The sequence below is a fragment of the Panicum virgatum genome, chromosome 2K, assembly GCF_016808335.1.
Source record: "Panicum virgatum strain AP13 chromosome 2K, P.virgatum_v5, whole genome shotgun sequence".
Classification (NCBI taxonomy): Eukaryota; Viridiplantae; Streptophyta; class Magnoliopsida; order Poales; family Poaceae; genus Panicum; species Panicum virgatum.
This window is the reverse complement of record NC_053137.1, coordinates 55,069,785-55,085,976: the sequence shown is the minus strand read 5'-3', so window position 1 is coordinate 55,085,976 and position 16,192 is coordinate 55,069,785. Positions and strand designations below refer to the sequence as shown.

Below are 16,192 nucleotides of genomic sequence, written 5' to 3'. Positions count from 1 at the left end.
TGCCAAATTGTTGGAGATAAGCTCTTTTTTATTTGGCATATCTTTTTAGAAGTTGGCAAAACACAAGATATGCCAAGTAAAATATGGCAAACTCTTGGAGATGCTCTTACATGTTTATGGTTGAACTGCTTTAGTACTTGACTTGAGGATTGTAGGTTTATAAGTTATCCACCCATCTCTTATCACTTATATATATACTATGATGTATGGATGAAAATAATTATAGTTATAGTATTCTCATATTCTTTTTAATTCTACGTGCGTGAGTGCGTGCGGCACGTACACTTTGCTAGTTTCTCTAATAATCTTTATAGAATAATCTCAACAAAAAGCGTTTGGTTTTACAATTCCAGTGATAGGGGAAACATATGCTATGCGTTCGTACAGTTTTTTTTTTTTGAAAAGCCCGTTCGTACAGTTATCACTATATCAGTTACAGGTAACGAAAGTGCAGGTTTTGCATCTGCAGCTGCAGCCGGCCTTGCGGCAAGCAGAAACGAACTAGTTTTCTTCTTATTTTTTTTCCTGGGGTTAAGGCGTGAATTTTTCTACATTCCTTGCATTATAGCACTGATTCCTTGTGTAGGACATATTAGGATTCTAGCATATCCTCCTTGACTGCAACACTGCCGTTTTCAGCTACGTTTTTTTCTTCTTTTTTTAATGAAATGAAACCGCTTTCAGCTACGATCCCTGCAGGTCTCTGCTCCTTTGCTACTCAGTCAAGCTTCTTCACCCAGGGTGCTTTTACGAGGACGAAAATGGGCCGCTGGAATGGGATGAAAGGCCGTGATAGGCTGTGATTCGAGTCTAGAATGCAGTGGGATGTGTTATTCGCGGTTAAGCCACATTTTTATCCTTGTGCTAGGATATGATGTTGTTATATGTGGTTATACCATAATTTGCCCTTGTGCTAGGGTGTGTTGTATGAGATCTAGTTTAGCTAGGTAGGTTAATTAGGGTTTTAGCTCGGTTTTTCTAAATTAACCGAGCAAAGGTTTTGTCTCATTTTTCTCAAAAATGAGGTTTTTGATCTGTGGTCTGCCACACTTTTGAATACAATTTAGGTGGGGATACCCCCGACCATTAAAAAAAAGAATACAGTGGGATGCGAAGGGGGAGTATTTGAGCTATTTAGCCCAATTAATAGCCCATTGGTTATTCTCAAAAGCAAAAAAAAACTTTAAGAAAATCTTAACTCTAAGCAAAAAAGACCAGGGCGCTTCGTGAAGAGATTTTTTTTATGGAGATTCGTGAAGAGATAAAAGGCAGCGTATCTGAGACAAGTATCTTTATACTACATTTCTTCATTTCTTTTCTTTTCAGACAATTCCTTGTTTCTACCTGTGTACATGGACAAAACTGCAACCGAACTCCCATGAATTGTTTGAACTATGCCGACCATCAGGTCAGGCATCAGATCAACACAAATACAAACAACAAATAATTACCTAAATGATCATTGGATCATAATCTACTGCATACCACGTACTATCTATAGCTATACTGCTGTGCTAAGCTGAATCTTTGCGCAGCACAGGCTCGCAAATACGACCATGCCTCCTGCACCTGCGGTGGCTCAAGACAGAATGGACATGAAGATCGTCGACCACGTCGTCAGCGCAATCGCCGCTACGAGGTACGTCCAGAGAAAGATCACGGAGCATTCCTCTTGTGCAACATCAAACAGCTGAGCCATGGTTCCTGAAACAGAGCTCGGAGATGGTTAGCTTTCTTGTTGGAAAGTGGAAACTGAGGCGGCCACTTCTCAGGAAAGCAGCTGCCTCACACAACAGAACGCCATTTTTGTTTCAGAGCTTTCAGTAGCGCGTACCAATGTTCATCGCAGGAGGCAGGGCGAACTGCACCATGAGCACGTAGCGGTAGAGCGGGTCGTGGGACAGGAACCCGACTCCGTACGCGGCATGGACCACGGCGATCCCGATCAGCGGCAGGATCACGAAGCGTATGCAGACGATCGCGATGATCACCGTGCGCTTGAGCCCCGACTTCCGAAGCCCTGCGCGCAGATTCAGAGCAGTTTCAATTTCAGTTTCAGAACACGGCAGTCGACCCGTCGTCCAGGTCGACATGATGAATTGCCAAGAGTCTGGTCGTCAAAGTAGTAGACCAGTAACACTAACACCCACCTTGCGTCAGGTTTCCACCTAGGATGAGGGTGATGCAAGGAATCGTGCCATTGCTGCAGGTGGAGCAAACAGTGAGCGATACTGAAGAAACCCTGAAAATATGCTGCAGCAGGTCGGCAGACACTCAGACAGCGGTCGTCAAATGTGTGCTTACCCCATCAGTTGGAGGGAATCCTGTAAAACTTTGAACGGAGCTCCCTCGCCGATGATTAGCGATTTCAACCATGGGACCAGGCCAACAACAAACCCAGTTAACTGACCCAAGAAGAAGGTAGCATCACATCAGAGTTAGTCCATGCATTTATGTGCCATTGTGAAGTGAGAAGCAGAAACAACAAACATACTGCGGATATCGTTGGTGGTGCCATCAGCTCCTCGACAAATTGGTGGACAGTATCCTTCAGATTTGTCCAGAATCCCTTCTCAGTGACATCACTTTCGCAGGACAAGAGCGGGGCCTCCTGCAGTTCCGGACATTCAGATTCTCTGAAGATGTTGAGTGAGCAAATGACCATGGTCCGCGGATGCAGTGGACTGTTCTGAACTTACCATTGGATTCTCACCCGTCTGTTCATCAGGCTCAACTGACGTCGGCAGAGGTGCCTCCTCATCATTGTAGGCAGCTGGACCGTCTCCTTTGGCAAGCTCCGCGTCTTGCGCAGAATGCTCCTCGTCGCTGTCGGCTGGGCACTGGATGCTTTTGGACTGCATCTTGTGATACAGTTTTCCTGACTTCTGCATCAGGCTGTATGTGTATGTCCATATGAAAAGGCCACCCAGCTGCAGAATGCAGAATAAAACAGATCACTCAAACTGAACAACTAGCCTAGTGTATCTGGGAAATAAATTTTCTTACAGCCATGGACAATGACGAGTAGGAGAGCCCGTGTGAGCGGCAAATGCTCCGATCCTTCCCGAATGGGTTCCCATCTTCATCGCAAACGGCCGGGACAATGATCAAGAGCAGGTTTCCGAGATTTCCTGCATTTGTCAGTTGGGGCCACTGTTGATATCACCATCAGCTCGGCATATATGTACATGAAAGGCAACGAAGCATAGATTCCACTGAACCTGCTGAGCAGAAGGCCATGATCAGGCCCCTGAAGTGCTGTGGTGGCTTCAGAACGTTGCATGCTATCCAACCCAGAACGCCACCGACCATGAACGTGATTGCTATATTAACTGGCATAAACCACCTGAAGAAGAGAAGGCGTACGTTAGGGCCCTTGAACAATCACAGAGGAGCAGAAGTGCAGACTTGCAGTTGCTGTGTGTTCAGTATTTTCTTCTTCAAGGCTCTGAAAGAGGCGGCGATGCTACTCACCACGAAATGACATCCTCGAGCGTGACCGTCTTTGCAAGGCTAGCGAACATCAGAGATGGGGTGAATACGGTAAAAACAACCTGACAGAAATTTGAGTGAGATTAGGCTTTATAATAATAATAAAACGTTCTGTGGAAATCAAACAGAGCTCACCTTGTTCATGTCCCTTCGAGCACTTGTGGTCAGGACATTGCTGAAGCCGGAGGACAGGTAAGCTCCAACGACACCAATGAGCAGGACCTGGATGATTGGCATAGAAGCCACCAGAAGCAATGACAAGAAACCCATCGCGTACTGATGTAGGAGTAGGATCAAGCTCTCGTTGATCTGCTTGTTATATGACGCTGAAGGACGGTTTCAAACGTCTCCTGAGCGTGTCAAGAGTTTATCCAAGATATGTGCAGGATGATGCTCCACCCTGGTAAGATAATAATTCAAGAAAAAGGAAAGGGGAATAAGCATCTGGAAGGATCTGAAGAAATGAAGAAAGGAAAAAAGAACAAGAGCTGGCAATTTACACTTGTGCCACATCTCAATGATGAGACCTACTTTCCTGCACATGCTAAGTCAAAATTTGAAAAGGACAACTCCACATTGCTCGGAACGCATGTTTCGTTTTCAAAGAAATTAAATGGAGGACAGAGGAAGAATTCCAAAGATTAGGGATAAACAGCAGAAAATTCAGGTCCGCTGAAGCTTTTGCCGGCCCCAAATTTATGTGCACTTCCTACGGGGTTAATCATGTTCTTGTGAGCACGCGTCGTTTCAGGAATGACAACTTGGATGGCCCGTGCGAATTGAGCTTTGCAAAGTCGAACCAAAGCTTAGCATGCCAGAAATGGCAATTACAACGTCAATTATTCCAGCATTAAATTGTTTCAAAAAAATTATTCCAGCATTAATTCCAGCAGTGACAGCCGCGCTGCGGTCTGGAAATCTGAATTTCCTCTGCCCCCAAATTAAGAATTAAATGATGGGCACGGGATTTCCGGAACCAACCAGGCGCAGTTTGCAAGCTCATCGGTGTGAACCCAGGGCAAGAACACCCAAGATCCCCATAGAAACCAAAGTCCAGCAACCAGATAAGAACGAACAGCCAGGAACAGAACAGAAGAAAGCTGCGATACGGCAGGCGGCAGCAGCATCAGCGTGACGATGAGGAGGAGGCTCACCTGAGGAACGCGCAACCCGGTGGAGGAAGAGACGCGGCAAGAGGAGCACGCGGCCTGGCAGGAGCGGCCAATGAGGCGACGGAATCGTGCAGCCCCCCGTCTACTCCTGCGAGCCCGCCGGAGCCCGGGAGATGGGAGAGGAGAGCTCTTATATGGGCCCTGCGCCCCGGTCTCTTGAAATGGCAAGCAGCCAGCAAGGCAGGCGCAGCCGGGGACGAAGAGATGGATGGCGCCTGCACCGCATCCACCCGGGCGCCAACGCGGCGGCCGCGGCTGCCAGCCACTGCACCCATCGCCATCGCCGTTACCTGTCCCGGTCCTCTCCCTCTCTCTTTGGAGTCGGCAGTTCGGTGTCGTCCGCTGCCTTGGCTGCGTTGGCAGCCGCTGATCCATCGGGAGGAGGAGGGTTAAGCTGATTATTAATCTGCTCGTGGCCTCGTGGGCTTTTCGCTGCTTCCTTCCTGTTACGTGCGCTCGTCGCCGTCTAACCTCCCGTCCCGCCCGATTGGGGCTCCAGCTCAGGTTAAAATAGCGCACGTGGCATGGCTGCCATTATTAGTTTACTTCTCTTGTTCTCCGGTCTGATTGCGATGTGCGCGTGTGCCAGGAACAACACAAATCGCACTTGGTTTACATGTTTTGCAACGGATGGAATTGGTGTTCCGGTCGGATGAGCGATCCCCGCGCGCGCGCGTGTACGTGTACCGCTTTTATACGTATTTGATTGGCCTTCGGAGGCCCGGAGTTTATCTTTCCTTAATGATTAAACTTTAATATTGTAATTTTTTTTAGGGCGTTCAGTTTGGGTTCGAGTTTATTTTGTTTCTTGTAATGTAACGTTTGTAAGAACTTCTTCTCTCTTAAATGACATAGAGGAACTCTAAAAAAAATAACATAGAGAAGCTCCCGCAATCTTTTAAAAAAAACGTATTTGATTGTTGTATGTGATAGTTGCGACTCGTGAATCTGGTCGGGGCTGGATGGTCAAGCAAGAATCACAGCTTCCGAAGGTGAGCCAGTTCCGCGTACGCTCCGCTTCAGAGCCGTCATCGGAGGGAAATTAAAACACTAAAACAGTGTCCGGTCAAACCACGTAAGCGGCGTACATATAGCATGATGCACAATCTCTTCTTCAGAGTCAACCTGCCAATATACCACAGACTGTTACTTGTATTCTTGAACACAAGAGTACAAGACGACGAGTCGACGACGAAGACGCATTGTAGCCTGTCCAACGCCCGTCGTTCTCCAAGTGGACACTTTTTTTTTTCAATTCCAGCGTCTTCCAGCATTTTCATTTTGTTGCTTCTGATCCCTCCTGCCGTTGTGTGACATGCAATGACGAGATGAATTGGATGGAAATACAACGAAAAGGTGAACCTTGAAGGGAATTAGGGAACGCATGGGGAGGATACGGATACCCAGCAAGGCTCACAAAGCCCGGCGCTGCCCCCAGCATGCAAACGAATTTTTTTCATTTTTATATTTTTTAAAAATTAAAATTTCAAAAATATATGTCCGTTTTGAAATATTTCAAAAATACCCCCCGGTCGCCCCCCATAGGGCGACAGGCCTTAAGTGAAATTTTTTTTTCAAATTCGCAATAAGGTCCCTGGAAATAAAAAAAAACTGTCGCCCGTGGGGGGGCGACAGGGGTCTGTCGCCCAGCCCACGGGCGACCGCCGCTGGGCCCAGCCCACGGGCGCGGCAGGGGGCCTGTCGCCCCCCTGCGGGCGACCGGGGGTACCCCCCTATATAAGCTCAAGCCCTCCCCTTCCCTCCTCATTTGAGCCCGAAAATTCCACCAAAAATCTAGAAAAAAAGAGAGGAGTGAGGAGAAGGAAAGCGGCGAAGCCCTGCCGGATTCAGCACTTGTGATCTGCAGGTTAGTACATTTAATTTAAATATTGTTATATTTAAGTACTACGTATTTTAATATGAGTAATTTGATTTAATTAGTGCTATAGTAGAACAATTTAAGTAGGAGTTCAATGATACTTTAGTTTGTAGTTACATAGTAGTAAATTAGTTTAGAAAATTAGTAGAACCATTTATGCAGTATAGAATTTGAGTGTCATCACGTAGTTATGAATACTTATACGTTGTAATTGAATTTCATACTTAGTTTTTACGGATTATTGAATAAGGTAGTGAAGTAAAGAGTATAACTCGATAAGTATTATGTGATATACAGATATGTCGAGCAAGATGCAGTTTCAAGTATTTTATGGTGAATACAATGTTATGTATGGGCCAAATAGAGTAGATCTTTCTGCCTTTAAGCGCACATCTAGCGGCATAGATAAACCTCTGGAAAGGAGTTTTGGTTCCATATGTAAGTGGCTGCAGCGTGGGTTCCATGTTGATCCGTTGACACATGTGATTACTGTCCAGTCTCTTGTTAATTGGGAGGTACAAAGTGAATTATGGGAATTAATGATGATACACAGCACTGATGACTGGCAGAAGTACATGCAAGCAGCTCTAGAGCGTGGGTGGCCTCTGACCATTCTTGTTCAAATCCGGGGGAAGACACAAAATGAAATCCAATATTGTGCAGATCAAGAAATTCCGAGTATTCGAAGAGAGACCAATTATGTTGAGCAAGATGAGTCAGAACAGACAGAGAACCAAAACATGGGACCACAGGGCCTTGCTGATGAGGGAGAGATGATACATAGCATTCTGGACAAGATGGAGGCAGAAGATCAAACCGCAATAGATATGGAAGAATATGAGGACTCATCTGATGACGAGCAGTACTCATTGCCAAAAGAGTGGAAAGAGCATGGTTTTGGCAGTCATGTCGCAGAAGATGTACGAAATCAGGAGTGGGAGTACAGAGGGAATGAGGTAGTGCAAGGTGCAACATATCCAAACATTGAAGCCGTAAAAGATGCTGTGAGACTATGGGCAATCTCATTGAAACGAGAATTCAGAGTCGTAAAGTCTGGCAGTAAAGAATATGAGGTGAAGTGTGTGAATGCTGGATGTCCATGGCAGTACATGCATTCAAGGGAAAAAGGAAGTCAAACTGGAAATATTCCATTATCACAGAGCACACTTCTTTGTTGTCAGAAGTTCTTCCCTCGCATCGCAATATATCATGCGACTTTGTTGCAAAGCAAATGTATGGGTTTATTATGGACAACCTAAATTATGAGTCAAAAATGATTGTTCGACACATTGAGCAGACTTACCAGTACACCATCTGTTATTTGAAGGCATGGCGGGCTAAACAAAGGGTGTTCGAGATGCGGTTCGGCACATACGAGGCATCATATGATAACCTACCTCGTATGTTATCCCAGGTTGCTGCTAGAAATCCTGGAAGCTTTTATAACACATACCTTTTACCAGCCGTGACTAGGGGACAAAGAATTATGCAACGAGCCTTCTTTTGCATAGGTGCTTCTGTTAGAGCATTTCAATTTTGTCTTCGGTGATCTGCATTGATGGCACATTTTTGACTGGAAGGTATAAAGGTCAGATACTCACCGCAATCGGTGTAGATTGCAACAACCAAATTGTTCCGCTCGCATTTGCATTTGTTGAGAATGAGAACATAGACAGTTGGTATTGGTTCCTTGAACGAGTGAAGAATCATGTTGTTGTTGCACGTCCAGATGTGATAGGCATGCAGGTATCCTGCAATCAATACTGAAATTGCAATGTGGAACTGCGACAACGCCTCCATTATGGCCTGATGTCCAAAACAGGTGGTGCATTAGGCATATGGGTGCAAATTTCTATGAACACTTCAAGAACAAGGATCTTAAGAACCTGTTTAAGAGATTGTGCACCCAAAATCAACAGAGAAAATTCAATGCATTATGGCAGATGCTTGATCAGTTGACTGCAGAGCTAGTGAAGGTAAGGGCATCAGGAGCAGGCACGAGTCAGGCTGCAGAGGCTAGGGATTCAATTGAGAAGCCATTTTCACACTGGATTCGAGGTGCACCTAAGGAGAAATGGTCATTCCTTTATGATACCAACGGAATACGGTATGGTATTCAGACAACGAACCATGCAGAGTGTTTCAATATGGTTATGCGTTCTTGTCGTGCCTTTCCACTTGTGGGAATTGTTGAGTTCATCATGTATGGGTGCATGAAGTATTTCAGAGAGCGTTACACGACTGCAAGCATAAACATCAGCAACCCCCAAATTCAGTTTTGCAAAAGAGTGACACAATATATGCAAGAGAAGATTGAAAAGGCCAAACTGCACCGCGTCATATCCACAGGTACAATGGAGCATAGATTTGAGGTTCTATGTAAGGATAGAAGTGATCGTGGTATCCGTAGAGATAGAGTGGTACAGGAGAGTTTGATTACAGTTGATGGCAAAGCATTCTGCTCCTGCATGAAGCCTAAGTTATTGCATATGCCATGCTCCCATCTCATTGCGGCATGTGCAGAGTCTGCGTTACAGCCAGGACTATTTGTTTCACCGTACTTCAGCAAGGAAGCAGCTGTATCCACATGGGGACATGAGGTATACGGGATTGGAATTGTGGGGCCTTTCACTCAGGATAATGAGAATAAGATGTTTATTCCTGATCCAGCCACTAAGAAAGGCAAAGGCTGCCGTCAGACACGTCGTATTCGGAATGGTATGGACGAGTCGGAAGCAAGCAAGGCACAAAAGCGTTGCAGCCAATGTGGATCATTGAGTCACAACTACAAGAAGTGTCCTCAGAATGCACTTCACGATGCTGCTGACGTCGGTCCTTCCAGAAATCCCAGAGATGGAGCACCTCCTACGTTCAGACGAGCATCGGCGAGAATTGCTCGTGGAAGGCATTCGGTGTCATGATCCACAATTGTATTTCATTATTTGTAATATGTAGTAATGAAATATGGCAGGTATATAATGAAGTATTAGTGTATTTATGTGTTCAGTTTGTATGAAATATATATTTACCTATGTGTTCTCATATATTTTTGAATGCAGGTATGGAGATGGACTCCTTGCTAGACCCAGTGATCGACTCGAGCCACAGGTCTTACTTTGCAGCTGTTGAGCACCGAGCCCTAGAGGTGCTACGTCCTCGTCCACCCGGCGAGGCGATCTCTATACACCACGATTGGTGTGACCGGTATGTAATAAAATATTATTGTTTATCACTTTTGTATTCGTCGGTATTCCTTTGTTTCGACATTTTTTGTTTTTTTGCAGGTTACGTGAGGCCGGCCTACTGACTCTGAGCCGTCTTGTCGAGGTTGGGCCTATTCAGCTCGACCGATCCCTCCTGACGGCGCTCGTTGACAGATGGAGGCCGGAGACACACACGTTCCACCTCCCGTGTGGGGAGATGACTCCTACGCTGCAGGACGTGGCCTACCTCCTCGGCATCCCTATCGTCGGGGAGGCTGTAGGTCCGCGTGTGGTGGCGGCCTCGTGGAAGGATGAGCTAGAGGCCCGTTTTGCCCTGGTTGACCGCGTGGACGAAGCAGGTCCGATCAACCCGCACCCGCGAGCAGCAGGTCCTTCGAAGACCTGGTTCCTACAGTTTACAGTACGTATTCATTGCATATATAAATTTAATTGTTACAATTCACATGTTCCATTGCCAGTTGAAACCATTAATCTTAATTGTTTATGCAGCCTGCCTTGTTGGCTGCGGATGCCGACGAGTACAGTGTGACCAGATCGCTGGAGGCGTACCTACTTTGGTTGTTTGGTTACATCATGTTCAACAACACTCATGGCAACTCGGTCGATAGGATTCTCCTTCCGTATGCACGGGAGATTGCGGATGGGGACGAGAACGTACCGCCCTAGAGCTGGGGTGAGGCGGTACTTGCAGCCACTTACCGTGGACTCTGCGATGGGTGCATGAAGACACATGGGAACGCTATCCTGTCAGGGTGCCCACTACTGCTACAGCTTTGGTCGTACGAGAGGCTAGCCGTTGGTCGCCCCTTGGTCAGCCACGAGCCTTACCACGGGGGCATGTACGGCGACGAGGAGGACGAGAGGCCCACTATGGGAACTATCTGGATCTGGCGTCAGGTATGTTCGCAACAAACCTAATTTTGTTATTCATTGTTACATGATGTATTAGCGCACTTTTAATTTTACTTATTCGGAATGCAGAGGTCCTGGGCACATGCGCGGGTTAAACGCGCATATCCTGAGTTTGTTTCGGAGCTCGACATGCTGACGCCCGAGGACGTTGTCTGGGAGCCTTACAGCCCAGAGGCTGTGGCTACCCGTGCACCAGCAGGCCTGTCTTCGCACTGCTCCGCGAATGCGAGCCTGTGGCTTACTTCCGCCGTCCTAGTTTATGACATCGCGGTTGAGGCATATTGCCCCTGGAGAGTCAGGAGACAGTTTGGGCAGCGCCAGGAGTTTCCGGTGCCCACCGCGTTGGAGCGTGTCAGTCGCCAGGACCACAGGTAATTATGAATGAACTTGGCTCATACATTCGTGTCGAATCTAACGATTCTTCGTGGTCCACTTTGTAGGTTGTCAAGGAGTGGCTTGCCGTGCTCTGATGATTGGCTCACCAAGATCCAGCCGTGGGTGGACCAATGGGAACAGGCAGACGAGCACTTGATCCATCCAACAGGACCACACACAGATAGCTCCTTTAGGGCTTACCTCACCTGGTACTTACCCCGGACTCGAGCTCGTCTGGTTTTTGTTGACACTCACCCGCAGCCACACCAGGCGAGGCCTCAGGATGGCTATGCCCGGCACCACGTGGAGGCACTAGCTGGCGCGGTGAGTCTCTTGATCATATTTGCATATATATATATATATAATCATATTCATAAGATAATTCATGTGTTTGTAACTTTACTGAATTGATGCAGCTTCGCCTTTGCAACATGATGGAGACGGACTGCTCGACTTACCTGACGAGGGTACGTGCCGGATCCCCAATGACCCAGTTCGAGCAGACAGAGTCATGGTCGAGGCAGCGTGATCAGTTGCGTCAGGTAGCGCACAACTTCGGAAGCCGTGTGCAGTACGAAGACAGCCACGGGTCGTCTCGGGCCTCGTCGTCGTTCCCGTGTCCGTCGACCATGCACGGGCCGACGTCGCAGTTCTTCCCAAGTGCAGGTAACGTACATATCTCTTTAAAATTACATCAAGTGTTCCAACATATTTACTAATATCACATACATGATACGATCCAGCTACTGCGTTCGGCCATACTGGAATGTTTAGAGGGACAGCACCAGTTGGCGGACCGTATCCAGGGATGGTACCGGGGCCACAGATACCGGCCTACACAGGTTAATTTATGTTTCGTATTTCGGTTTCTACATGTCATTACGAAATATACGAGCGTACGCTAACATCCACATTTTTTGCGTAGGATTCTACCCCGATGCGGGCGCCGGACCTTCTTCTTCCTCCTTTCGACCAGATAACGAGACATTCACCTTAGACGACTTCGACAGCTTGAGTCCAGAAGAGCCTGCCGCGCAAGGTGACCCCGATGTCTTAGGGTATTCACAGCTAGGAGGAGCACCACTTGGGATCTCTCAGCAGCAGACACCGCAGCCCCTTGCGCGTCCTGAGCGACAGGTGAGGTCTCCGGATGTTCTCACCTACTCCGAGGGACATGTCCGTGCCCAGCAGAGGGCTAAGAGGGTCCGACGCCCTAGGGGTGGTTAGATGTATATGATGTTTATTTGTAATGAGATAGCTGTGGACCGCTTATTTGTATCCGATGTTTATGATTGTGGTAGGTTACTTGTCATTTGTTTCTATAGATATTATTGATGTGAACTTATTATGTTTGTGGGTTCCATAATGCTCGTGAAATAAGGGAAGTTCTTGCGATTTTTTTCCGTGATTTAATGAAGGACAAGTTACGTGCGGTAGGAGTTAGCGGCCGAGATCTTGTCGACGATGATGACGAATACACGCTCGAATAGCTCAAAATAGGTCACTGGAAAAATAAAAGTCCCTGGAAAAAAAGGGGGGGCCTGTCGCCCCCCCAACGGGCGACAGGGGCCTGTCGCCCGAGGGGTGGGCGACCTGTCGCCCGTTGGGGGGGCGACAGGTCTCCCCTTTTTTTTCTCCAGGGACTTCGTTGCAAATTGAAAGAAAAAAAATTACACTTTGGGCCTGTCACCCTATGGGAGGGCGACCGGGGTATATTTTTGAAATATTTGAAAACAGACATATATTTTTGAAATTTTAATTTTTAAAAAATATAAAAATGAAAAAATGTCCATGCAAACACTACCGGCGATCCGCATCGACGCAGCCAGCGGGGATTGTCACGGCCCATGGCCGACTGGGCCGCGCGCTGTAGCACGCGGCACAATATTCCTGTCCCAGACTGAAAACAGAAATGGAGTTGGATGCTGGTCCCTGGGAGGCTAATAACTCCGGTTCGAACCTTTTGCGCGAAGCGAGGACGAAAGCGTAAGATAGTTATTTAGCAGGTGTGCAGGGGTATCAGAGCCATACTCTCGCGGTTTCACGCCACGTACGGGCAGAAGTGCGTGTACATGAGCATATCGGCGCGTGGAAACACAGATGCCAACAGCATGTGGACGGACACAGGAGTTAAACTGACTTAAAGAGTAGATCTTAGCCATTATTCTGAGTCGGGTCATTATTACATGTATCTTGTCGGGATCCAAACCGTGACGAGCCGTAGGCGCGGTGGTCTCCGATCCAAATCCCGCATCGTGCTTGCGGGGTCGTCGCGAGCTGCGGTGCCGGCTCGCCTCTCCCTTTTTCGCCACAGCGGCTGAAGTCAGCCGTGACGATTGCATCTGCAACTCTGCAGCTCGTTGCCTTTCGTGGCCCACGGCGTGCTTTGACGGTGCGACACCCGAAGACAGGGGTGTCGGCTTGACTTGCAGACCGCCGGGAGGGCCGAGCAGGCGGTATTGATCGAGTGTGGCTGCTTCGTCGTGGCAACGATTGCAACACCATCAAATCTGCCGTGGTACTCTGTAGGAAACAGAGCACCACCAATTTCGTGGCGATCACTTGCAATTCGAGTATCATCTGGTATGGAACATTTGCTGGTTCTCATCATTGCCGATGGCTGACGCCCCTATTAGTTCCAAAAAAACAATTCCTACAGTACCTGTCACATCAAAATTTTGAAAAATAACTAATTATACAGTCTAACTGATTAGTATGAGATGAATCTTTTAAGTCTAATTAGTCCATAATTAGACATTATTTCTCAAGTAACAATGAAATGTGCTATAATATCAAAATCTAAATTTTTCGCGAACTAAACACAACCTCAATGTGATATGTGTGACAACGATGAGACGGTTTGGATAATAAAAAACAAATAAACGTAAACATGTGGAGGATATTGCGAGGCTCACAAAGGTTCTTGACTTCTTCCCCACTTTTTTGCTCTTTTTTTCCACGATGCACGCACTTCTCCTGAAACAGGAATGCCGAGAGATCAATGTCCAGGAGACCTGGAAATCTGAATGTATGGCCTGTCTTGTTGCAAAGTAGACGACCCCTCTCGTGCCATGCTCACCAGTCACCTGGCCAATCTTTGATCCAGAAGCGTGGGACAATGGGACCGAGGCGTATTTCTGACAGGAACAACCTGCGCCGCACGGACGCCACGAACCCGCTGCGTTTCTGCACCACCACGAACGGCGAACGGTGTGCACGTTGCTTCGCGCGGTGCGCATGACCGCAGGTCGGCGCAGCGCCGCAGCCACAGCCCGCGGCGACGTGAGGGACCCGTGACTCCTCAACGGAGCGCCACCTGACGCTCACCATTCGCCGGCGCGCGCGCCCTGACCGCCGCGTACCGGCAGGCGGCAGGAAGGAGCCACCCGTTACGGCGCGGCACGCCATGGGCTGTCGCCGGCGACGGCCGGCCGTGTTCAGGACAGGGCGCGTCGCTGCTGACGGGGCGTGCTTGCTTGCAGGAGGCCGGCCCGGACTGTCTAGCGCGATGTGGGATGATTGCGCGGCTTGGGATTGGAGTCACGTTGCGGTCATCAGGCCTGCCATTTTCGGTTGTGTGTGTGGTTCGAGTGGGCCGTGACGACTGTCCGTCTGACCGTCTCGTTGCCTTCCTGGCGCTCGGCCTGGTGTGCTTCGAGGGTGCTGGCTCGACGCGTGATTGCACCGGGCAGTCTCCAGGGTGGCTGCGATCGCTGATGGTCAGTCTGACGGGTTCTGCGTCTTCCTCTTCATTTCTCCAAGTTATCAGTAGCAGCTCCGTTGGTGAGCATGTCCCCTCGATTACACCTAGATCTAGTTGGTCAAATACACGGCCCTAACACAGTCTCGTGACACAATTCAGCACCACACGATTAGGCACGGCGGCATAGTCCGTGCCGTGCCACCATTGTCTGCCGCCAGCTTCTCAGCCCAGGTGTTGATGATCAAAATTGGCACAAGTCAAAGTTTGCTGGACAAACTGGGCGAGCCGGTCAGACCGGTCGTGTAAACCGGTCAGACCGGTCAAGGCAACTTTGTCAAAATTATCAATTGGACCTCACCATTGCGTAGATCTCGTCGAGATGATCGAAATTCATATATAGAACGTCCAATTTGGACTCCGGATGAGGAAGTTATGCCTCCCGGAAGACTTGCAGTCAGACCGGTTCGGAGATCGGTCAGACCGGTCCGAAAAGCCCAATCCGAATTAGGAGTTGTATTTTGACATGAGATTTGTTAGGGTTTCGACTCCTAAAGGGTACAGACCACCCCACCTTATAAATATGAAGGGTTACGGCCGATTGAGAGTATCCAATCGATCAAACACAAACCTTTTTATATTTTTTATCTTTTCTTTTCCAATCTCAATATGATGTTCTTCTCTCGTCTCCATGGCATTTGAGGACGCTCTAGCTGGCCTGTCGAGCCTAGGGCAATCCAAGGTGCGCTTGCCCTGACAGGGTCCCTCCCGGGCGAGCGTTCGTTGGATCTCCGTCGAGCTCCCGGCGAAACCGGTCTGACCGGCCTACTAAACCGGTCTGACCGAATCTCGCGGAGGCGCTGCAAGGAGCGTCGCTGCGTGCTGCACGTTCGAGTGCGATTGTGTGTTGGCCCCGGATCGACGTCAACACCAGGCACGACACTACAAACGTGCCATACTGCCATCATGCTGTGACGCCACGATGAGCACGATCAGCCCATCGTGGCGTGCTGGCCCGAGCTCGACGTCCGCCACCGGCTGCGTACGAGCAGGGAAGCTAGTAGGGGTGGTGGCAACAGCGTGCAACGCAAGGAGGGCAGGAGAAGGTGAGAGAGAGGAGTGCGGCTGGCCAGTAAAATGGGAGGACGGAGATTGGGGTTTTGCAGAAGGTGAAAAGTATCACTCTGTTCTTCTGCATCCGGTCAACAGTATTTTTCTATCACATCAAACCGGCATCAGCTATCAGCCACAGCCAGCCAGCAGTACTTTTCTCTCACAGTAAATCAGCACCAGCCACCAGCCACATCCAGCCGAACAGAGTGATATATACGAGTATGTTGTGGGTTGTTGACGGGTGGAACTGTGCCAGGTTCATTAGTTGTGTCGTAGCTATAGATGTCCACCAAGCATGAGGCCCGATAGCCCGATACGAGGCACG

At 48.4% G+C, this 16,192-nt stretch overlaps 1 protein-coding gene across 1 annotated transcript; it reads right to left on the bottom strand.

The window, feature by feature from the left end:
- Positions 1-1,278: 1,278 nt before the first annotated feature.
- Positions 1,279-4,844, bottom strand: LOC120686483 (protein PIN-LIKES 7-like). Its single transcript, XM_039968709.1, has 11 exons — positions 4,647-4,844; positions 3,628-3,892; positions 3,475-3,554; positions 3,222-3,346; positions 3,007-3,131; positions 2,700-2,930; positions 2,495-2,611; positions 2,305-2,405; positions 2,151-2,203; positions 1,835-2,020; positions 1,279-1,704 (listed from the first exon to the last, which is right to left on the bottom strand). The coding sequence occupies exons 2-11, from the start codon at positions 3,760-3,762 to the stop codon at positions 1,580-1,582; spliced, it is 1,278 nt and encodes a 425-aa protein (XP_039824643.1). The 5' UTR covers positions 3,763-3,892; positions 4,647-4,844; the 3' UTR covers positions 1,279-1,579.
- Positions 4,845-16,192: the final 11,348 nt, after the last annotated feature.

Bases quoted from the DNA above. Each gene is read 5' to 3' on its own strand.
- LOC120686483 (XM_039968709.1), bottom strand. From the start codon at position 3,762: ATGGGTTTCTTGTCATTGCTTCTGGTGGCTTCTATGCCAATCATCCAG. The intron at 2,931-3,006 runs GTAAGAAAATTT...TGCATTCTGCAG, and splicing joins ACTCGTCATTGTCCATGGCT to CTGGGTGGCCTTTTCATATG. The intron at 1,705-1,834 runs GTACGCGCTACT...GCTCTGTTTCAG, and splicing joins GCCTCCTGCGATGAACATTG to GAACCATGGCTCAGCTGTTT.